The following is a 24448-nucleotide window of genomic DNA, read 5'->3' as shown; positions in this document are numbered from 1 at the left end:
CGTTGCGTGGGCTTCTCATTGCGGTGGCTTCTCTTCTTGTGGAGCGCGGGGCTCTTGGCGCAGGCATTAGTAATCGTGGCCCGTGGGCTCTAGAGCGCAGGCTCAGTAGCTGTGGCTCGCGGCCTCTAGAGCGCAGGCTCAGTAGTTGTGGTGCACGGGCTCCGCGGCATGTGGGGTCTTCCCAGACCAGGGCTCGAACCCGTGTCCCCTGCATTGGCAGGTGGATTCTTAACCACTGCACCACCAGGGAAGCCCCCTGATCCGTTGTTGACATTTTTTTCAGTCTCAGCTGGTAACCTGGGAGTCATCTGATTGAGGGTACCGCACCAGTATGCATGCAAGGAACATTGATTTATTCACGATAGGCTTTCAAGTATATCCACAGAAGGTGTCTAAACAAAACCGCACTTCAGTCTTTTCTTCAAGCCATTTCTCTACCCATACGGTTAACTATAACAATACGATTGACGAGGAGAAAAAACTAATGGTTAGGATTTCACCGCTTAGGGGACCCTTCTCAAGAAACCTAGAATGGCCAAAAGACACAGAATGTAAGAAACCAGAAGGAAAAGCAGTAACTCGTACATCAGATACCTGCTCCCTGATCCTTTCTGCTCCTAAATGCCATGAACATTCCAGCTTTCAGCAAGATCCTCAGCCACGTAGCCACCATCTACCTTCCCAAACAGAAGCAGGGAGCAGTTGGAGGCTTGCTGCTTTCCTAGTCAGGGAGAAGTGATGTCAACACTGACCCGGGCGCTGGGAAATTCCTACCTAAGTGGTAGTGTTTACAGACATGATCCAGAAACTGCTCTACAGCGGGCCTGCTTCTCTGGCTCGGCTGGACATCAACCTAGGGGATGCAACAACAGATAAACCTGTGGATAATTCATGAGGAAGGGCCTTTTAACTTCCGAATTTACCAAGCCACAGTGGAGAAATTTATCTCAGACCATGTGATGAACTGTACACTGTTTACTAAGCAGTGGTCTTACGCAAATAGAATAATAAAGGTAGAAATAAAAACTGTGGGTAATTAGAATGTGGTTCTGGTGTCACAGAAGTGCCTCCTTACAAGGTATTACTAAAAACACAGCCTGGAGAGAGACCAGGGGTCCTGATTTCCAGTCCACAAGCTCCTCCTTCTTGTCCCCCAATCCTCTGTCATAGGCTCATTCACTTCCATTTTCTCAGACACTTTCAGCACGAAGACACCAATGACATAATCTTCATCCCATCATCCTTTATGGTTTGGAGATGAAAGCACAGAGCCTTTCTCCTGGACTCCAGGCTCCAGCGATGGTACTCCTGTTGCTCTAGAGATTCTGGATCCCATTTGCTCATTCACAAGAGAGAAAATTGCTGGAGACCCTTCTCCAGCATGAACACGCAGCCCTCTGCCCCTGATGAAAACCGTAAACACCTCTGCACAATTGAGAGAGTTAGAGAGATTCCTGTCTCAGTTCAGGAAAGACGAGCCTCCGAGTTGGGAAGACTCTCCTTTACCTAGAAGCCCTTCTGTGCGAGCTTCTGTTACCAAACCTCCTGGCGGCAGTGGGTATCAGCCTGCTCTGGGACTGTCGGGTACAGGGGACATTACACAGGTTCATAAGGCTGGACATGGCAGGCATTTTTATAACGTAGAGGAAAAACCATGGTGAATCACTGGGATATTATCTAAGACTGTGGCTTTTAAATCCACTGTGCCCTTTCACACACACACATGGCTACGTAATAAAACACAAGTTTTGCAAAATAATAGCTACCCATACTACGTGCAGTGAAGTGAAATAGTTTCCCCTTCTGTTTCACTTTTAAGAGTGCTATACAACCTCCTAAATTTATTTTTAAACTGGAACTAGAAAAAGAATATAAAAGGTTAATGAGGCAAGTGGAAATATAATTACATTGATCTATTTATAGAAAAGCTCAGAAACACTGATGTGGACGTTTTAGATATCAAGTTCTTTTCCCTTAGGTGCTAGAATGATTCCCTTTATAGAAAATTCCAAAGGTCTGTGGACATTCATTTAATTTTTATTAAACGATAAGGCAGTAAGATTGCAGGCAGAAAAAGTCGTGTTTTACTTCAGTTCTGAATAAACCTGTAATAATTTAACAAGGTTACACTGCAATAGGGAAATACCTGATGCAGACAGTGTGTTTGTTCTGATCAGGGACTGTAAAGGGAAGCAAGAGGTGATGAGGCTGAGGGGCATGGGAGGGAGTGAAGGTCAAGTTTTCTTGGTCTGTGCACATCACCTAATTGGCTCACTTCTGAATCCAGTGGAGAATGTTGGCAGCTGCTGCTGGGAGCACAAAGAGAACAGAGACTCCTGCAATTCAGGTCAGAGGTCACCAATAAACATCCAAATAAGGATCTGCTCATCCTTATTACACGGGCTGCAAGCATAACCACAAAAGCCATCTTTCCGACTGCTCACACCAACACCATCACCCGGCCAAGCTCTCAGGGCAGAAACCTTTGTCTTCTGTTTTGAATCATCTCCAACAAAGCTAATGGCAGCCAGAGCTGAGTAGCAACTCGGGCAGCAGAAGAGCTATGAAATGTTTCCATTCTTAAAGAGGGGGGGAAAGGGTTAATTAAAAGATTGCAAGGTTCCAATGACTAGATTTTGCCTTTAGATCTCTTTATCCATTAAGAAGGGTAATGTTCAAGCTTGGGCAAAAACATTGCTTCCCCCTCTCTGAAGCCTTCAACAGATGCTACTCCATACAATAACAACAACAATTTGATGATTCTATTCAATGTCCCAAATCCAAATTGGTCGCACACACAAGAGGAGCCCAAATTGTCAACCTCTTCGCGCGCGCGCGCAAAAAAAAAAAAAAGTAATTGTTGCTGAAGTGCCAGTATTTGCAACGGCATGAACAGTGATCGTCCAAATGATGAAGATTCTAAAGTATGAGTCTGTGAGTTTGGAAAGGATATCTAAGTTGAAATCATTCCAGTAAGACCAAAATACAAACCCAGGCACTGCCAGCACTATCACAGTGATCTATTTTCTCTCTCTCTTTCTTTCACACACACACACACACACACACCCCTACACTTCTTTACTCCAGACATTATTTATCCCCATCATGATTTGGAATCCAAATACTAATATGATGACTATGCGCTGCCCTCATTTTTATAATCCCAACCCTGTACGCCTACTGTTTAGAAGTTAAAGTCTTCTATACAATCCAACCATTAACACATTTCTTTCCGGAGACGGAAGTTCCGGGATTAGAAATGGCAGTACCAAATTCACACCCATACGCAGGAAAAGGCTTCCAGTAATGGTTTCGTAAATTAAAGGATTTCTTCAGGTTGGCCAATTTACCTAAAGTTATTATTTGCCCTTGAGTGGATCTAGAGCAAACTCCCAAATTCAGGCCCAGCACGTTAACTGGATGGGATTTTTGACATCATCAGGTCCAAGTGCAGCATCACACATCAAATCCCACAGCCTCAGCCTCTTGACCTCTGGGCAACAAGTGGCATTATGTGCCTCTTGACAGAAATTCTCTCATTCCTAGGTTTCCATAGTTTTATTTTGGCTTTCTTCTAACCAAAAAGCTCCTTTCCACTACTAGCCCCCAAATGCTGCCCTCCCACCCTCACCCTCTGTTCTGTAGCCTCACGCTACACCTCCTCCGGTGTTGGTTCCATCCACCCTCACAGTTTCAACCCTCAGGGCTATATTAGTGGCGCTAATATCTATGTGTCCAGCCTCGATGATCTCAAACACAACATGCCCAACACTGAATCCACGCTTTCCTTCCAAACCTCTTCTTTTTCTTGTATTCTTTTTCATAATGTCATTCATCATTCACCCAGCCAAAACGGTCATTTCTGAGTCCACCCTCAGTCAGACATCAATTTCTCAAAATTGTTTCTGAAATCTCTAGACTATTGTTATCAGCTTCGTAATTACATTCTCTAAAGCCAATGTCTCCTACATACATTCCTCATCGGAGTTAGGATGATGATTTTCTCAAAGAGAGCTCTGACAATATTTGCTTAAAAACCTTTCATGGTTTCCTATCACCTACAGGAAAACGTCCAACTACCTAGTATCCTTCCCATCTCAAACTATAATATTTTTTGGTCTCGTCTCACCATACAATCCATCTGCTTGTCACTCAGCCCCACTCACCTTCTCTCAACAATCAAATAAACGTTTTCCTCTGCTTACAGCGTTCCCATCTTCTACTTTTCTCACAACTCTGATTACTTTAAAATGTCACCTCCTCTAAAAAGCCTTCTTCAAATCTCCAGGCCCACTTAATCATTCCTGGGTGTTCCTATAGCACTTTGTTCACATTAATAATATCACACATGGACTATACCCTTCTTGTCTGCTAGATGGTAACGTGTTTTAGGGAAAAAAAAGGTACCTTGCTCTTTGTATAGCCAGGATTTAGTACACCTGTATATAGTAGGTGCTCAATTAACAACTGCTAAGTAAATATGTAAACACAGTGAAAAACACTCTTGAATTAAGAGAAGATGTGAATTTCAGTCCTACCTTGGCTAGGACTCAAACTTTGAGCTTCATCTGTAGGCTGAGATAATAGAATCTTTTCCATCTATGAAGTACTATTACAAGAATAAATGAAATCAAGTTGAGGGAAGCACTATTTCTCTGTATTTCAAATACACAGAAATATATTAAGTATAATCCAAGAGTATAATCTTTTAATGTCTATCCTTTCACCTAGATACATCAAAGGTTAAGAGACTCTATAGCCAATGTCTAAATTGGGGATGAATATAAGTAATGAAAAATAGGTACTTTACATATCTTAGCATTTAGTGTTCCTAGAAATCAAGGGTGACTTCAATTTAATATCATTATGCTGTACAGATCACATTAAGTATTAGCATGTAGAAGCACTCACTATGTTATAGAAAAAAAAAGCATAGGCTTTTGATTAAAATAGGTGTGAATCCTAGCAGCATGTATTACTTTGCTTTCTTATTAGCATCATAAAATTATAAAATGCCTTTTATAGCACTTCTTATATGTATAAGTACTTTACAAATATTATCCCATTAATTCTCTCAAGAGCCCCATGAAATAGGTCCTATTATTCCCATTTTTACATACAAGAAAACTGAAACAGGGAGGTTGGTTAACTTGTCCCACGTAGCAAAGCTATTATGAGGCAGAGCTGGGATGTGAGTCTGGGTGGTCTGGTTTTAGTCTGGCTCTAACCACTAACCCATGCGGCCAATCTAAATAATGACGTGACAGGCTAGTACAATGCCTGACCCACAGTGAATTCTTGACAAACACTGGTTTCCTTTTGCACTTAATGATGCTTGGGTGACGATGATACATGCAAGAAGTGGTCCTGAGGTCCATCATTTCCTGACTACACACCCACACCATATGGACTCCATGAAATGGAGATTTTACCTGTATGGTATACTACCCTCCTTCTCATATAAGCAGAATTTCCAAGAAAACTAGAAAAAAAAATCAAACCATTTTAGCTAGCTATTAATTCATCCATTCAAACGGGAGCTAGATAGATCAATTTTTTCTTTTGTCGAATCATTAAAATGTCATTACACAGGGCCAAGGCAAAGGTAGAGAGCTCCAGTTTTGTTCTTTCAGACCCTCTGCTTGTCTTTTGATAAATCCTAGCGCATCAATGCTGCTGTCTATTACAATCAGCGTGGTTCGCACTGTGTAAACTTGCTCCAGCTCTCCCTCCTCTCTGATAATCTTGGAAGCTCTCCTCTCACGGGGATGTTGCTGCAGTTCCCTCTTTAGCCCATCATTCAGGGAGGAACAGTGTGAAACACTCTCTCCAAATATAGCTCCCATCTCTGCAGTGCTGTTGGCAGGCGCCGGCTTCAGACCTGAAAAGTACATTTGCTTACAACTACTGGGGTAGACAGACTTCTTCATAGTTCCTCCAACTGGGTTAATTCTTACATACGTATCTTTGTTGGTACCAGCATGCTTTTTAATTGTTTTCTTAAAAATTTTTTTCTAGTTTAATGTTGTTTTCTATTTCAATAAATAACATGTGTCTCCACTGTCAGCTACACAGGGGTTCTTGAATTACGTACTGGTGCATTATCAACATTTAATAGTCATATTTAATAATGATGTCTTTAGCATTTACCATGTGCCAGGTTCTATACTATATGCTTTACATGCATTCTCATAAGATTCTCAATAAATTTATAGCAACAGGACAACAAAGAATTATTGGGCAGAAAATGCCCACAGTGCCATGATTGAGAATTCTGATCCAGAGGTAGCGGTCCTTCAATCTTTCACAGATAACTTTCCTCCCAACCATACATATCACCTGCTGTGTGGGTCTCCAGTAAGGCCATAAACTCCTGGGGCTTTGTGTTTTTCACTGATAAAATAACTAACTCATACGTTTTAATCCATAAAATAAAATAATTAAACTTGATGATCTCTAAAATCTTTCAGAAAAAGTCTGTTTTTGTTTTGTGGTTAATTAAAAAAAATAATATCTGGGTAATTTTGATAATCCGGAGAGAAAAAATTATAAATCCATTGGTCTACAGGCAGACATAAGTTCACATTGCAAGGGCCTTCTGGGTCAGCTTGCCTGGGGAGATTTGCGCAGATGGTAAAACAGTGTATGTACGTTAAGAAAAAAAATTTAAGGAATACTTACTACTAAGAATCGTACAAGTGAAAATACTAGGATTTATGTTAAAATAAGCAACCAAAGGGCACACTAAAAATAGACGAATTACCAAGCACGAAGAATCACAAACGCAATTAAAGAGAATCTTGTTTAAAATCAAGGGGGTAGCAATTTAATGAGCAGTCAAAACCGCTCTGGGATTATGTGAATCAGGCATTATCCAAGCCCAATTAAAATTCTAAACTATGTACTATAGGTACATGTATACACACACAGTTTTTAAATTCCCATGGTGACAGTAACAGGGTTATCCTTTTATTTTGACCTTAAAATATCTTTCAGGTAAATGGGATTTATATTGGTTTGCAAATATTCATAGTAATTACAAATTTAGGAAAAATCGCAGTAGGATACATGTAAAGGAAGTGATTTATTTATAGAACTCAAAGTCACATTTAGGGGTAGAAATCTGCATAGACCCATTTACTTCAATAGAATTAGCAGATAGGAACCTGACTCAATTCTCTAAGAACATCAGCGTTTTGAACTAATGGGAATTAGTCAGTCTGAGAACTATTAACTATCTTTAAGCCAGAATATTCAGACAAGGACTCTAATATAACCAAAGACATTACCTATCCACAGAGCACAAGGTTTGACTTGTGAATTAAATCTACAGCAGTTTGTACCTTATACGTCCCTAAGAAATATTTCTCGTGCAATGAAAGAATTGCATTGCTGCAAATATACAATTTAATAACAATGGTAAACAATAAGTTACCTAATATTTATGGGAAACAATGTTTTCAGACAGATTATCTTTAAAGGAGTTTCTTTTTGTTCCCCCCTCATAAAAAAAATACATTGAAACGTAAAAATTAGTAGAGAGTCGAAGAAATCCTACACGCCTCCTAATATAGTTGAAAGTGATATAGATCTGGATTAAAATATCGGCTTTGCTTTCGTCCATCTGTGACTCTGGGCAGGTTCCCAACTCAGAGGGTGTATAAAAGGAGTGAAATACGAAAGACACCTAATGCAGTGCTTAGAGCATTGTGTGTTCGGAACGAGTGCTGATTCTCCTCTTTCTAACATTTATTCAATCCAGCAAAGATTTGCTGAGTTGCTCTAATGAACAAGGTGATAAATTTTAACATATGGGCCTGGAACCAGAAGAGGTGACTTGCAGAAAGGATGTCCTGGCTTATTCAAAAAGAGAATTTTCCTCAGTGGTCTCCTATGGAAGGAGAAGGCAGGGCGTGGGAGACACCGAGTTCAGTGGCTACTTAGAACAGCCACGCGACCCTCACACAGTGGCCGCTGAAGGCTCCCCAAGCTAGCGTCCAGCCATCTCACTTGAAGCTCTTTTGTCAAAGCTCCACAGGCCCCGGTCCCCGGGGAACTAGTGTCAGGACTGCTGTCTGGCCCTAAGCTCATGAACACCAAGGCATGGTCTGACGTTGTCCATCACTGAGCTGCTAGACACCAAGGCACTGGCAGGTGGAAAGGGTCAGGTCATATTCACTGCATTCGAATCCTTCTGCCCCGTGACCTTGACAACTTAGGTTTTAGATGATCTCGGGTTTTTCTCATACCCTGGGTTTTTCTCAGCCGGCAGCGTGCTAAATAATGGCCAACGCTATACGCTTATAGATGGCTTGCTACTTGGTGTTGAGATAATCTTATTGAAACTGGCTGCTGGCTCCAGAAGGGCAGTGTGTCTGCTTCACCAGAAATGCCCACTCCTCTGAAAAAGATGGGAGGAATCTGGGCTGAGAGTCACCCAGAAGCATAGGACAGTGGGATGAATGCTCGGTGACAGTGACCACCCCCCCCTTGCCCCAGTCAGTCAACCTAAGTGACAAACACATCTTTTTTAGCAACATGGTGGTTACCAAAGAGGCCACGCAAGGTAATGGCCTATTTCGCGATTATTGCTCCTTTAAAGAATATGTCCCATCTCAGTTACCAAAAATCAATCAAGGGCCAAAGTTTGAGCTGTATTTCTGTTTTCTTACTTAAATTGTTCTGGTGGTGAAAGTGATAAACTGCAGGGCTTCCCTGGTGGCGCAGTGGTTGAGAATCTGCCTGCTAATGCAGGGGACACGGGTTCGAGCCCTGGTCTGGGAGGATCCCACATGCCGCGGAGCAACTGGGCCCGTGAGCCACAACTACTGAGCCTGCGCGTCTGGAGCCTGTGCTCCGCAACAAGAGAGGCCGCCATAGTGAGAGGCCCGCGCACCGCGATGAAGAGTGGCCCCCGCTTGCCACAAATAGAGAAAGCCCTCGCACAGAAACGAAGACCCAACACAGCCAAAAATAAATAAATTAATAAACTCCTACCCCCAACATCTTCTTTAAAAAAAAAAAAAAGTGATAAACTGCAAACAGGAAACACAGAAGAATATACTTGCATGAGTCAATGAACTGCAATTATTCTAACACGCCAGTGACAGCATGTGCTGTTCCAGTATCTTAACCTACTCATAAATTTCATTTTAATGCCAAAAATATCACTTATTCTGGAATGCACAAACTGTGCTGTAGTAATTATGTGCCACCTTTTCAAAGACTAAATATAAAAATAGCAAGCAAGCTCATGGTTATGCTCTGGTTCAAAATGAGTTCTCATTAGCTTCACTAAAGAAAATGGCTTGTTCTCTTCTTACCTACAATGTAATGTATTTTTCACACTCTAAGTTAATGAAACACAAAAGTCTTTTTATGAGTAAGACACTAAGATCTACTTAATATAGTACCTCAATAGAGAAGAACATTGATTAGTTTCAGACAGCAGTAAGCCAAATTATGACTCATTTAGTTTTACCAAAGAGAGTAAGACTTTCTAATTTTAAAGGATTGGGTTTTAATTAGGTGAATGGCTTTTCAAGATAGTCCTGGAGGTCAAGAAGATAGAAGAGACTAATGACTTTTTAATCTGCAGACTTTGGATTGTAATAAAGCACCACTTCATGACTTTTCTGAGCATGGCCCTGTTTGAGAGGAACACTGACCTCTCCTGCACAGGTCTAGTGTTTGCAAGGTGAGCCTTAGAGATGCTGATCTGTTCCTTGAAACATTTGGTCTAAACTCCAGGTACCTCCCACCAAGTGAATGGCATCCAGATGGTCATGATTAAGCAGAACAATTAGCTAACATGACCACAGATGGAGAGTCATTCAAGACACTGGTGCTAGCGCCCAGTGTAACCGGCTGGGTGCGGACAGCGCCTTCCCTCAGGAAGCTCACAGTCTAGCAAGAAGGACAGCCAGGTAAGGAATTAATCTCAGTGAAGTGGAATCCATTTCATATAATAAATGCACTTAGGAAAGGAAGAAAGAACAAAGTAATGATACAGTAGATGTACTTTCCATAGAAATAAGCTCAAACTGATAAGGATAATATCACCTAATTGCTTCAAACTCTCTATGCATGTAGTTTATCAGGGCTAAAAAGTAAAGGCATGCAAGTATATGAGAGATTAAATTCATTCCAGAGCAAACATCAACTGCTATTAACAAACAACTATTGTAACCAATGCCTCTTATTCTGACTTCACAGAAAACTTGACCTTTCTGTTACAGTTCTCTCATTGCCCAAAAGGTCACAATTTGGCATATCTCACTCGTCATTTGCTATTTACAGAGACAGATTCATTTTAAACTATACAGGTAAGGTTTACGATCAACCTCTAAGATTTCCCTCTAAAGTAACACTTGGGTCCCCTTGGAGTATCAGGTCTACCAGATGCCCATCTCCCTAAAAACATCAGGTAGGTATGTCCAGCTACTTCGTTCAGATTTCTTTCTGTGTTTGATAACAGCTGACTCCAAAGGACATTTCTATTCTATTATCTGTAAAAAGTCCCCTTGCAGAACCTCCAAAGCAAAACTCCTCAGAACAGAGAAGCACTTGCTTGTAGGTCTTGGGGAGTAGGCAACTAGGTCTCAGAAACACTGGTAGGAGAACAGGACAAGATCTCAGGATATAATGACTCTCAAGGGTCAAGTGTGGGTTAGAAAGCAGATGAATCCCTCAGCACAGGCCCAGCAAGAATCGCTCTGCTGTGCATAGGAGAAGAAATGAAGTTTGTAATCCCTCAAATTAAATCTTGCCTTCAACATAAGGCAAATAAAAAGTATGGAATATAAAGTCATTACTCCATCCTTCCAGTGAGTGATGCACCTGACAACTGCGGATGGGTTCATATTCTATCATTCACTAATCCATTCATACTTTCAATAGATATTTACCGAGTGCCAGGCTCTCAGAATACAGCTGTTGACAAGACAAGAACCCTGTCCTTGTGGAGCTCACATTTTCACAGGGGGGACAGACAGTAAACAAGTAAATTAATGAAAGATGTAATATAACAATTTCAAGTAGTGATAGTATGAAGAAAAATAAGGGAGGGTGAGGGAAGAGAGGATAAGTAGCAGATGAAGTTTTTAGTGTGGCCACGGAAAACTCTGATGAAGGGGCGACGGAGCAGAGTCGGCAACGCTATGGAGGGGTGAGCCAGGTGAGTATCTGAGGGAAATCTGCAAAAATCGAGGATGGTGCCTGGTAGCTCTCCCTGTTCACAAAAGTAATAAAACCTCATGATTTTATAATTACCTTTTGTTGGAAGACATTTTCCTCAGGGTACAGGAGGCATAGAGGCAAGCTGAATTTTCAGAATGAGTTGGTTAAATAAGGGAGAAATAGATAAATGTCTACCAGATAGTCTTGTTTGGGAGTCATCCTCACATATTTCAGATGCATAAAGAGATATCTGCTGTGTGAATAATAATTCCACCCAAAAAGTTGGGGGGGAAGAGGGTTCCAAAGGGCCTGAGGTAGCAGCAAGTTTGGTGTATTTGAGGACCAGCAAGGAGAAAAGAGGGTCTGTAGGAGGGTGAGAGGAAGTATGGTTGGAAAAGAGGTGGACAGAATATAGGGGCCAAATCAGGTCACACCCTGAGGGCTACAGCAAGAACTCTGACTTGGTCCAAAATATGATGAGAAGCCCCTGGAAGATGTAAGCAGAGGAGTGACGTCCTTTGGTTTTCTTTTTTTTTTTTTAAGTGTGTTCTATCTGCTATACGGGGAACAGATTGCAGGGGCAGGAATGGGAGCTGGACAGCGGCTGGAGGTGATAGCAGCAGTCCGGGCAGAGATGATGATGGCCGGGACTCAGTGGGTGATAATAAAGCTGGTAGGATGTAGTCCGATTCTGAATATGTTTCTTCTGACAATAATTAGAGTGAACATACATTCGATGCTCAGAGCTGCCCCTTTGCTGTGTCGTGTAGTGTAAGAGCTCATGACAGCTGTGATAGGGACCCATGAGGCTCATTTCACAGGTGGAAGCTTAGGTGAATCACATGGTTCCCGAGCTCCCGGGCCCTCTCTGCCCAGCACGAGCCCAGTTTTCGCAGCTCCTATACCACTGTGCTCACATTCTGGAATGGTGGAATCTCACTCTTACCAACTCAGTGACGTCAAACTTCTATCTTGAGCCCCACGTTGCTTTATGTTTCCCTGGCAATCGACCCAAAGGACAATTGGGTACCAGAATCACCTTTTTCACCACCACCCTTCACTGCCCCCCAAACTTGCCAACCTTGATGAGCAAAATGAGGTCCTCCCTACTTGGGAAAAATACCATGCTACTGCTACCTCTTCTGCGAGAGGCCTACAATCAAGATAACGAGCGTTAGCCTCTCAGTGAAAATTTCACCCAGCAAATTCAATGTAATTAAAATGTCCAGGCATTTCTGACTCATTATTGTGCTCTTTGACGGGTTTACAGAATGTGTGCTTTCCTGCACTTGCTGTGTTTGCCATTTGTTTGTCTTCGTGCTGGTCTCCAAAATCTGGCAGTTATCAGTGAGGCAGTAATTCATGTCTTGAGGTAATACTTAACCGCACCTACTGTCAGTTTTCATCGTTACAATTAACACATTTTAAACGTCTTTCTTTTCATGGAGGATTTTGAGATCGTCAAAGGAAAAATTCTTAAATAACTAAAGAACCATGGGATCGAAGAACCAGAGGAAGACTCTGGATTCACCCAGCGTGGTGGCCGTCAATCCCGGCAGCACCTCAGGATCATCTGGAGGGTGCTCTCCCACCACCAGACAAATCAGAATCGCTGCGGGGGGGACCTGGGAGTCTGTAAGTTTTAAACTCCCCAGACGATGCTCACGTGCGACCAGGATGGAGAAGCACTGATCTAAACCAAGTTCCCCTCCAGGAGCCTCCCGCTTATGTTGAAATGAAAGAAAACCAAATGAAAGAGACCAGAGAGGGGAAGTGACTTGCCAACGGTAAAGCCAATTTGAGGCAGAACCGCAACTGAAACCCAAGTTTCCTAATTCCCTGTTCAATTTGCACTGAACATCCCCAAGACACAGAAGAATTGAAGGGAACAGTGGGGGTTTCACCAACTGCAATCCTGATGATTCTGTCATTGAGGCTTTTTTCCTCTTTTGATTCTCCACCTTCTGTGTCCTGCCCCGGCTGCCAAACTAATCTAGCTTGGAGCAAGGCGATGCAGAAAGCTGTGCCAGGACCCCGCGACGGCACTGTCAGCTGACAGGTACTCTTTCTCCTTCAAAGGACAGCCATACTAGGGAGTGAGCGTACAACTGAAGACATCACTAAATGGGCTTAAAAAACAAGACAAAACAAAACAAAACAACCCTGCTCTATAGCTACACATGAATAGCTTTTGACTTACTAGTGCCATATTCAGGAACTTGATCTAAGAAAGTAATCACGGAGATGCACCGATTTTCAGGCACATACAGACATTTACAGCAGCGCTGTTTATATGTAGGGGGAAAGTAGAAACATCACAGAAACGTTGAGGAAGTTTCAACATGCGCCTTTAAATTTTAAAAAGCTACAAAAACCTATGCAATATATTCCCAGTTTGGTAAAAGTAAATATGTAACCACAGAATGAGAAAAACACTAGAGTTTAGTGGGTGAGTGGTTGAGTTATTGAGGTTGTCTTCTTCCCTTTTTAAATGTCCCATATTTTCAAAATTTTCTATAAGGCATATGTCTTTCATTTTAACATATATGCTCACATATACACATATGTATTAAAGTTACGGGACAATAAACATATGCACAGAATTGTATCTGGTTACAAAATTTTTGGATACCCTGTAACTTCTGCTTGTTACTGGTATGTCTTTTTTCCCGAGTTGAAGGGCATGAACAAGGCTCCCACTTCATGTCATATTCTACACAATGACTCAATTATTTTAACAGGAGACTCAAATTAGAATCTCCCTGACCTCGTTTATGTAAGTCAAAAGCTAAGAAAAAAAATGTTAGTGTCATGAAATATTTTTTTCATGAAATTAGAGACTAACATGATAACGTAGTCCATCTTTCCAGTCTTATTTAACAGATCTTAAGATTTACTGAGCGCTTTCCATTTCCACCAAGGACCATTCTAGTCTTTGGGAACTTTACCATGAACAAAAACTGTCTAAAAGCCTTGCTTCTTGTAGCCCTTACATTCTGGTGGGAGGACACATGCCAAGCATAAGTAAAATGAAGCAGGGAGAGGGGCAGGGTGTGCTGAGGATGGGAAGGGGGAGGGATGTTGCTATCCAAATAGAGTAACTAGGAGTGCCTTAGTGATGAGGTCACGGAGAAGTGACCTTAGAGAGGCACAGTCCTTCGTATCTGGGAGAAAGAACATTCCAGGCCCCTTGGTAAATAAAGGAGAAAACACCTTGATAAGTAAAGGGGAAAACATCTTTTCCGCTATTCTTTGGGTCATTTGGAACTGCATGTAGGTGTAGTCAGTTCATGGTTACAGAATGGCCGGGTGAACATCTTCTGTAGAAAATGGGAAAATAAATACTTATGGGTAAAAAAAGGCATTTGTATCGGTTCACTGACAATACCTCTGAAAAACCTCAAATGTTTGCCTTTTCAATAGTGCTTACATGGACTGTGTGCGTAAAAAACCATTTATGATGGAGAGATAAGAGGCTGAACTGGTTAATAAGAAAGAAAACATTTCCTGGATCTTACCTAATATATGAGCTCTTCATATATCTTTGCCTGGAAAGAACATGAATAAGCCATACATTTAATGCAAAAATACTTTCTTTTTTCAAATCTATATCATGAAATATATATCCATACATTGAATATGGAAAAGCCTAACAATCTGATACATAAGCTTCAATTTTATGACAAATGATGCTTATTTCTACCGAAACAGATTTTCTAAATACCGCTATTTCATGGAATAGATGAGATTTTTAAAAAAACATACTTGTAGAAACCAATTTATAACCAATGCTTTTGAAGCAGTAAAAGAAAATTTTCCTCTCATAGAGAAAAATAAAAGAACTAGATCTAATACTAGTCATTAATATTTCTACTTCAATCTATAAAGCACACTTATCCCACCACAAGTTAAACTGCCAAGTGATTAACCCCTCAAAGTTTAAAATAAAAGATTATAGTATACCTATAGACAAGGTTTCAATTTAATAGAACCACCATAATTGCAGCTTCATAGAAGAACAATAACACAGCACAAGGCAGCCTTATTTCTCTGGGTTTTATATTACCACAAAATCCTCCAGATCTGAGATAAAATGAAAGTCAAATCCTATTCAGGTTAACTCAAATTTAGCATCTCTCAATTCACATGATCAAATACACAGAATTTCAGCATCTTCAGTCACTCAGTAATAAGTGAAGGTCCTCCTTTGAGTATATACAAAATGAAGTATCTCTTCTGGGGATAAACTGAAGACTTTCAGAGGCTATCAAAATATTAAGTTCTTTATACACCAAGTTTCATGTCCAAAAATGCAACAATAAAGGTCAAGGTCTTCCTTTTAAAAAGTTGAGACTGGTTTCTAAACAAATTAATATTGCATTGGAAACATAATCAGTCCTTTCTAAAAAACTAAAAGAATAAGTTATAGAGTCCTGGGTTCTTTTTGAATCTTTCCTGATTTCATAGTCATAAAATTCCTTCCTTTTTGAGAAGCCAAGGGATTTTTAAGAACAGAGGCATCAGGAGAGATGAGGATGAGATTCTTACTAAAGATTAGAAGATAAAGGTAGGATTCCTTCCAAATCCCCAGATACGTATTTCTATGAGCTGAAATGAGTAAACAAACCATACAGTATCTTTTTTTTTTGGCTGCGTTAGATCTTCATTGCTGAGCACAGGCTTTCTCTAGTTGCAGCGAGCGGGGGCTACTCTGTTGCGGTGCGCGGGCTTCTCATTACGGTGGTTTCTCTTGTTGCGGAGCACGGGCTCTAGGCGCGCAGGCTCAGTAGTTGTGGCTCACGGACTTCGTTGCTCTGCGGCATGTGGGATCTTTCCGGGCCAGGGCTTGAACCCGTGTCCCCTGCATTGGCAGGCGGATTCTTAACCACTGTGCCACCAGGGAAGTCCCCAGACCATACTGACTTACATTGCCAATAATGTTATTTAACATTGATGTTGAATTATGGCTTTTAATGACAAGAGTCTGGAGTTCTTGGCTATTAGACATCTGCCTGCCGGTAGAGAGCCAGGTGAGGAGGTACAGTTTAGCACCAAATCAATAAGCAAATACTAAGTGAGGAGGGTGATATTGCTTTGGCCTGGGAGATTAAGACCAAGCATAAATAAGTTTTCTATATGTATCTTAAGAGGGAAACGGAATGGAAACCAAGGCTGCTGCTAAGAAATGTTTCTTAAATATCTAAACGATAGAGAATCACAAGCTCTCAGGCTTGGGAAGACCCTTCCGTCATCACCCATCAGAACTCTGGGCATAAATCCTGTGATCAGTTTCCATCTGAATGCAAGAGAAAGCTTCACCTCCCAAGAAAACCTCTTCCATCTCTCAACGGTTCTAATTTTAAGAGTTTTTCTCCCTTTACTAAAGCAAGTCTGCTTTCTATAACTTCTCCTCACTAACCCTAGTTTGACTCCATAAAGCTGAGGTTCCACATACATAAGCCTCAGGGTTGAGGCCAGGGGCACATAAGAGCAGAGCTGGCCGAGAGCCAGGCCATAAGTAGTGACGGGGCTTTGGGCCAGGTAATGGGCACACTGTTCACCTAACCCGCCAGCCACTGCTCTGCAGGACATGGGCCCCTGTCATCAGATTTTCTCATCAGAAGCCAGAAATTTGAATTTCAGTAAAAATATCCTGGGTTTTGAATATATAAGGAATAAACTGTGGAGTTCAAGCAGCTCTCAGAGCTCAACTAATTCAGACCTTTCATTTTATAAGTAAGAAACTGAGGTCCAGAATAGAAAGTGATGGACCGAAGCCAAATGGTTAATCAGAGGTCAGTCTGGAGGAGAGCAGGCCCAAACACAAGGTCCCATCTCTCCTGTCGCAAAAATGCAGTCTGCAAGGCTTGTTTTTTCAGCTTAAACATGGTTTGTCTTAAAGAAGAAAGGAGATTAAGAGAGAAAAGCGAGCTACCTCTTCCAGTTATGAAGGAAGAAAAAAGCCCTTCAACCAAAGTGCATTTGGGTGATAGATGTGCTAAAGTATTCTGAAATGGGCATCAGCTTTAGATCACTTCCTGTCTCCATTATGAAGTCATTACTGTCCACAGCTAGTCTGTATAGTATCCTCTCAAGTTGAGAAAGTATACGGGGCAGCAGCTACAAGCAGAGACTCAGGAGACATTGCTCAGGTTTGCAAGCCTTGCTCCATCACTTACTACCGGCATGACCAAGTCACTTCCCCTGTCTAAGCCTCAGTTTCCTGGACAGCGCCAACCACAGTACCTACCGCTCAGTGTTATCGTGAGAATTAAATGACCTAATAATACACAAAGTGCTTACAACATGCCTGACGCAGAGTAAGCACCACACAGGCAGAGGGCTACCTTCTGCTGAAGAGAGGTAAACATATTACTTAAAGGAAAATGTAAAACAAAACTGCACAAAAATACTCTAAAAAATATGAGTCCTGAAAAAAAAAAATTCTAGCAGCTAGTTCCTCTACAGAGGTTAAGGCAAAGGTGGACTTCATCCGTTAAAGTAAATGTAGCATGAACCCACGAATTAAAATCTTAGCACCCACTTACACAGGAAAGAGCCTCAGTACATCTACGTTTTCTCCTCAAACCTTGGAGAAGGTCCTAGAATACATGAGATATACTCCATCTTGGGTTCCTCCTCGCCAAAGGCTGAGCTTATTTTCTGAATAGCTACTGCAACCATCTCCTCCCTCGCTCCATCTCTAAGTTACTATTAGGAATCCAGTCTCTCAAAAGTTCTTCCTAGATGTTTAGTTTCCTCCTTTCCCTTTAACTATGTACTAGTGAAAGATGAGAAGATAGCAAACCACACTCTTCAAAAAAGGAAAAAAAAATATGCATCATTTCTTCAACATCACAACTCAGAGACACTTAACCACCTCCAAACACTTACTGATCTACCATGTTTATCATATAAATATATGTAATCCATATATAGATACATCTCATATTGCTCCCATGAGATTTCAGTTTAACCCAAGAGAAAGCACAAATGCCACAGGAAAATCCTCAAATATTCACCAGCCATCAGAGGGAGCTGGGACACCCTGTCTCGAATCACAGAAACCACAAAGAGAAATTGGCACGATGGCTCTGGTGTCTAAAGCAGGAGAGGGTCAATACAGAGCTCTTTCCTAAGGCTGCCGGAGCCTCAGTGACCCCCGGGGTCTGGAGATCCGTGCAGGAGCTCCTGTGTGTCACTGTGCACGATGCCTGTGAGAATTAGCATGTATTGATGGCTAGGTGCCAGCTACGGACGCAAGCACTGTACGTGTGTGAACTCATTTAATTCTCATACCAAACAACTGAGGCTCCCGCATCTCATAAATGAGGAAACTGAGGTCCTGAGAGGCTAACCTGCTCAAAGATCCACAGTGAGGAAGCAGCAGAAGCAGGACACAAACTCAACGGGCTGGCGAGAGGCTAAACTGCTAACTTACCACTTCCCAAAACTGCCTCTAGAAATGGCTGCTATCACTTCCCTCACGGTTCACAGGCATCTGACCAGCTCCAGGGAGATGGTTTAGATCTGGCTGCTTTTTTGTGTGTGTGTGTGGTACGTGGGCCTCTCACTGCTGTGGCCTCTCCCGTTGTGGAGCACAGGCTCCAGACACGCAGGCTCAGCGGCCATGGCTCATGGGCCCAGCCGCTCCGTGGCACGTGGGATCTTCCCGGACTGGGGCACGAACCCGTGTCCCCTGCATCGGCAGGCGGACTCTCAACCACTGCGCCACCAGGGAAGCCCGGGTCTGGCTGCTTTTACCTGTACCTGGAAGTGTACTTCTGGGGCCTTCAGGTGGAGGCTGGATTTCTACATAGCCTTTTACTCAAGCCCTCCGGTTGCTCTTTCACAAAGCCAACCTGGGAAGAAGCTCTCTAAAGCACGAAAGATGCAGTTCCTCACATCCTTTTAGAGGGGACATAGAAAGTCTCTGGTCCATGGGCTTTATTTTTCCTTCATAATTGGAAGAGGTAGATCTCTTTTCTCTATTAATCTCCTTTCTTCTTTAAGACAAAATGTGTTTGAGCTGAAAAAACAACGGCGAGCAAGGGAAAAAGGAGAAAAAGGAAAAGCAGAGGAAGAATTAATATTATGTTAAAAAGTAACTGTTAGTCCTCGGAAACGCAAACAAAAACGGCAATGAAGACACCACTTCACAACCTCTGGGAAGGCCAAAATCAAAGATAGATAACAACAAGTGTTGATGAGGATGTAGAGAAATGTTCCACCTACTAAATGTTCCTCCTACACTGCTGGTGGAACTGTGAAATGGTGTGTTTCTTTGGAAATCAATCGTGCAGTTCCTCAAAAGGTTAAGCCATACAGTTGCCATATGACCCAGACTTTTCAGAAATTTCACGCCTGGCTGTGTACCCAAAAGAAATGTCCACACACAGACTCGTACATGAATGTTCACAGAAGCATTATGCATAATAACCAAAAAGTGGAAAGAACCTAAGTGTCCATTAATTGATGAATTTTGAAAATGTGGTATAAACATAGAAGGAAATATTATTGGGCAACAAAAAGGAATGTAGTACTGAGACATGCTACAGCATTGACAGACCTTGAAAACATTATGCTGGTGAAAGAGGCCAGTCACAGAAGAACACATATTACTTGATTCCATCCATATGAAATGTCCAGAATAGGCAAACAGAGACAGAAAGGAGATTAGTGGTTAACTAGGGCTGGTATATTGGAGAGTAATGAAGAGTAACTATTAATGGCCACAGGGTTTCTTACTGGAATCAGTGGTGAGGGTCCTCAACTCTGTTGGCAGAGGAAAAGCCATTAAACTGTATACTTTAAATGAGTGAACTCTATGCTATGTGAACTCTCTCTCAATGTGCTCATATTTTTAGAGAGATTTAAAAGAACTGGTTACAAACTAAAGCTACTAGTCTATCCCAGGATGATCTGTGTCTTTGTGAATGAGAAGCCATAATTGCAGAACTGTCAGAAACCCAAAATCATAAGTGGGAAAGGAAAAATCAGAAACAAAGGCTCTATGGAAAGGGGAAGGGGAAATGATCTCTATTTAACTGAATTTCAAGATAGTGGGTGTGTTGGGGTCACATCACGGCAGATGCATAGATATTTCACAGTGGGGTACATAACACTAAAGTCAGACTTTCTCCTCACCCGAAAGCTATCAGTGCTGAAAATAAAGGATCTAGAGGAGAGGGGAGATTTTTTAAAAATGCAAAGGCTGATGTTCACTTTTTGGAGACGGAAGTAAAAAGTTCACAAGTGTAAGGATCCTCTGTTATATTGCATCCCATGTTCACAGAATAAGAATATTTGATTAGCATCTAAAATGTACACCATTTCCTAAGATAAATTTGAGTGAGAATTCTAAATTCAACTAGAAAAAGTACAGCCTTCACATTCTAGAGCTAAGTGTAACATACTGACAGCCAGACCAGCGCTGGCACTGGTTCACATTCAGGTAGAAAGAGTTAAAAGTTCGCCAAGCCACCCTGTCATGGATATCCTTATAATGAGACTTTAGCAGAAATCAATGCAATCTATGACTAAAGTGAATCCAGTCTCCTAAAGTGGCAATACATCAAACGATAATATGGAAGCCTCATGGCTATTAGCAGATACAACGTTAACACAGTTTTGGAAACAGAACAGTTAGATAGTAGAGAATTTCCTTGACATTTTTTTAGCCTAACTTTCAAATTATCACCAAGCCCTTTATTTATTCTCACTACATCTTAAGCATCATTTGTGTGGCATGTCAGCTTACGGCTTCCTTTAAAAGCAGGCGAGCCATTAACTGACCCAATGTGTTGGCAGTTCTTTTTAGACAGGAACAAATGATGCCTCTTAACTTTGTGCTCGAAGCTGCAGAGTTTGATTTCACGCATATGCAAAAAGAAACATTTAAAGGATCCTGCAAAGTCAGCTAACCATCTTCTGCGAGTTTAAAGAACAGCAACAATAACAAAAACCCTCCTTCACACTCCCCCCCACGGAGGTTTATATATTAAATATGCTTTTAAAGATACTTTACATGACTTAAAACGCTCTTTCCATAGTCCTCCAAATCCTTGACTGTCATGAAGTTTAAGTAGTGCTCTTATGACTCAAGGTCAGAGTACAGTCTCTTCACTTACAAAACTGTTGAGCTCAAGAAAGTATACCAAATGTTCCTCAGTGCTCTATCCTAACTTTTCCAAGAAGTTAACTGTCCCTTCCTCCTCTTCGTGAATTAGTGCACTGCATTATCTTTGGCCCCTGTATTAGAAGCACTGACCTTTCCCCACTCCACCTGTTTGCATTAGGGTTGACAAGTTCCTTGTCTGAAACAGCTGGTGTTGACTACCAAAGGCAAACCCACTGTACATTTCCCTAATAGGTGACATGAGCTCTGGGAATGAAAACTTGTCCCCAGAGAATGCACCACCCCCCATGTGGCCAAAGCCTGGTACTCCATTTTAGTAGCATTAACTGTTTATTTTCTTTAAAAGCCAGATTTTGGTAATGTTTTGATTCGGTGACTCCAGTCAGAAAATGCATCTGTCATTTCCACTCCCTCCTTCTCCTTCCGGATGCCACAGCCTCAAACCCAGCAACCCCTCTGGGGAAGGAGGGCAAGGTTCTCCGGACGCACAGAAACAACAAGTAACCCTGGACTCAAGGAGGCAAGGCTGCTAAAACGAGCTGCTTTTGCTGACAAGCCTGGGGAGGACTTCGTTGTTCCTACCACGGAAGCACTGTTATGTCAGGCATACAGGGAAAGAGCGAGTTTTAGGACAATCATGGACTTCTCATCCCGGCACCCTGCAATCACTACGAAAAGCTTGTTCTTCCTACCCTGAAATCTCCTTCTCGCCATAAAGAAAACCTTCAGCATATTTAACCTCCCAAGCGGGCAAAGGATAATGCAACACTGTAAAAGCAGGCATATCTTTATGGCCACCATGCTCTTGGTGGCTTTTTGAGGATTGTTACTCTTTACCATCGTGCCCGCCTGTCAGCTCCTCCGGATGACAGCTTGGCAGAGCACAGGATTTTCGGTATTATTTATGACTCGCGTCAACCCAGCGGGCGGCGCGGGGCGGGGTCGGGGGAGCGGTACTCAATCTCCCACGAAGAGCTGAAACCCGACTTGAGCAAGTCGGCAGTGACGAGCGCCAGCACCAGTAACCCTACCCGCCTCCTGATACACAAACGCCGGCCTCAGGAGTATACCTGATGCACACACCCAAGTGAAGAGCTGAGTTATCAGATCTCCCGGTTCCAAACAGGTGCGGGGCCGCTCGCTAGCCGAGAACAACATCCGAAACCTACCCCCCACACCCCACCTACCAGATCCTCCTCGGAAAAATTAGCCCCCCTCGGCCAACCTTCGTCCGAGTGGCGCGATGCTAATTGGAATGCATTCTCTGGTGCCCCCAATGCTGTTAGTCCTCTCTTCATTGTAAACCCCACGAAGTGACGCAGAGCAAAACTTAGTAGGTCCGAGGAACAGAGACGCGTCTTTCGCAAAGCACGGACTTCGCAGGAAGGAGCTAGGAGGCAGGCGCTGGATCCGTCTCGGCGCCTCCATCCTCCTCTGGCTCCCCTCCCCCGCCCCGCGCCCGCCGGGGCCGCTTACCTGCGTGGGACATGGTGATGGTCTCGTTGGTGTTGGAGCCCACGTTGAAGATGACCACGGCGGAGGCGTTCTGCAGGAACGCGTTCCGGATCTTATCCCTGTACGTGCAGTTGCCCTTGGGGATGAGGGCTATCCAGTTCTTGCCGTGCGCCGGGGCGGCGAACTTGGTGTTGGGGTCGCAGGCCAGGCGGTCGTGGGCCGAGCTGGCCATGACCACCTCCCCGCGGGCGTCCTGCTTGGGCGAGTGCTCCCCGTAGCGCCCGCACTCGGTCTTCTCGGTGTGCAGCTCGGCGGTGGTGCCGCCGCCGCCGCCGCCGCCCGCCGCCCCGGCCCCGGGGTCCGGCGCGGGCTCGGCGTAGGTGATGTTCACGAAGGCGGTGTACCATTCTTCCTTCTCGGCCACGGTGAAGTCCAAGCTCCGTGTGTGTGTGTGTGTGTGTGTGTGTGTCTGTCTGTCTGTATATGTTTGTGTGTGTGTGTCTAATGTGTGCGTGCAAGGAGGAGCTTAATGTGATGTCAAAGATTCTAGGCTTCTCTTGCCACGCTCCCTCGGTCTCTCTATGGGCAGCAGCGACCCCTGCTGGGTCTCAAATTCAACCTAATCTGCGACTCGGTCCAGGTGGAGGCAAAAGGGGAAGCGACCCCTTGACCTATGAAGAGAGGAACAACTTCCTGCGTCTCAGATGTAGAGAAATGTGTGTATCTCTCATAAACAACTTTCCCTAATTACCCATCCTAGGGCCAACTGGTAAGGTTAGTTGGTAGCTGGGTCCTCCGAACACAACGCCTGGAATATCTAGGGCAGTGACTATCAAATTTAAATGTACATCACCGTCACTATCACCAGTGTGTGTGTGTGTGTGTGTGTGTGTGTGTGTGTGTGTGTGTTAAAACTCAGACTGATGGGCCCTGCTGCAGAGTTTCTCATTCCGTACATGTGAGGTGGGTTCCAGAATATGCTTTTCTAACAAGTTCCCGGGTCATGCCGATGCTGCACTGCATTAGAATGAGTGTAGAAATGGGCTTCTTTCTTACCCTCTGGCAGCAAACATGTGGCGTTTGTTTTCCTATAGAATGAGTGTTTTCTAACTCTGTAAGAAAAGAAATTGGGTGAGCTATTTCTTCGCTGTGTTTATTCTGGTTGTCATGACTGGTAACAGAGGACTTAGAGCATCAATAGAGCCTCAATAGGCAAGGCAGGTTTTTTGGGTTATTATTGTTTATAGGATATTCTCCGGTTGTGCATAGAGCTTACAACTAGTTAGTGGAGAGTACAGCCCCTCTAGAGTCGTGTTCTTAAAACTTTGACACAGCACACTTCCTTACCAGTTAAATGTTTGAGTGGTTATCTTTTCACACCAGCAGTTTCTTTGGCTCGAGACAGCACGTCTCGAAAGCAATTTGTGGGATGGTTCTTAATCACCCACCTTGTACTTCCCAACTGGCAATCTTTCAGAGAACTCAGGACCCATTCTTGATGAAAACAAAAGTCCACCTTTTCCCCAGGACCTTAGTTAGCATGTTTACAGAAATCTGTTAATGGCTGTCCACCAGTACAACTGCTGTTTTTTCCAGAAGCAGTAGGAACAGCTGGTGGCTGTTAGGGGAGAGCAAAGAATCCCAGCTATACCCAAATTAGAAGCAGGCAGAAAAAGA

At 42.9% G+C, this 24448-nt stretch overlaps 1 protein-coding gene across 1 annotated transcript in view; it reads right to left on the bottom strand.

Annotated features, from left to right (window-relative positions):
* RNF150 (ring finger protein 150) overlaps positions 1-23202 on the bottom strand; it is a 233005-nt gene extending 209803 nt beyond the window's left edge. Inside the window, exon 1 of the mRNA XM_024736218.1 lies at positions 22793-23202. Within this exon, the coding sequence (XP_024591986.1) occupies positions 22793-23003 (211 nt within the window). The 5' untranslated portion in view covers positions 23004-23202. The remainder of the gene's footprint in view (positions 1-22792) is intronic.
* Between the last annotated feature and the right edge of the window lie 1246 nt (positions 23203-24448).

This window comes from Neophocaena asiaeorientalis, unplaced genomic scaffold (assembly GCF_003031525.2).
Source record: "Neophocaena asiaeorientalis asiaeorientalis breed wild unplaced genomic scaffold, Neophocaena_asiaeorientalis_V1.1 scaffold7, whole genome shotgun sequence".
NCBI lineage: Eukaryota > Metazoa > Chordata > Mammalia > Artiodactyla > Phocoenidae > Neophocaena > Neophocaena asiaeorientalis.
This window is presented reverse-complemented; position numbering and strand designations above follow the sequence as displayed.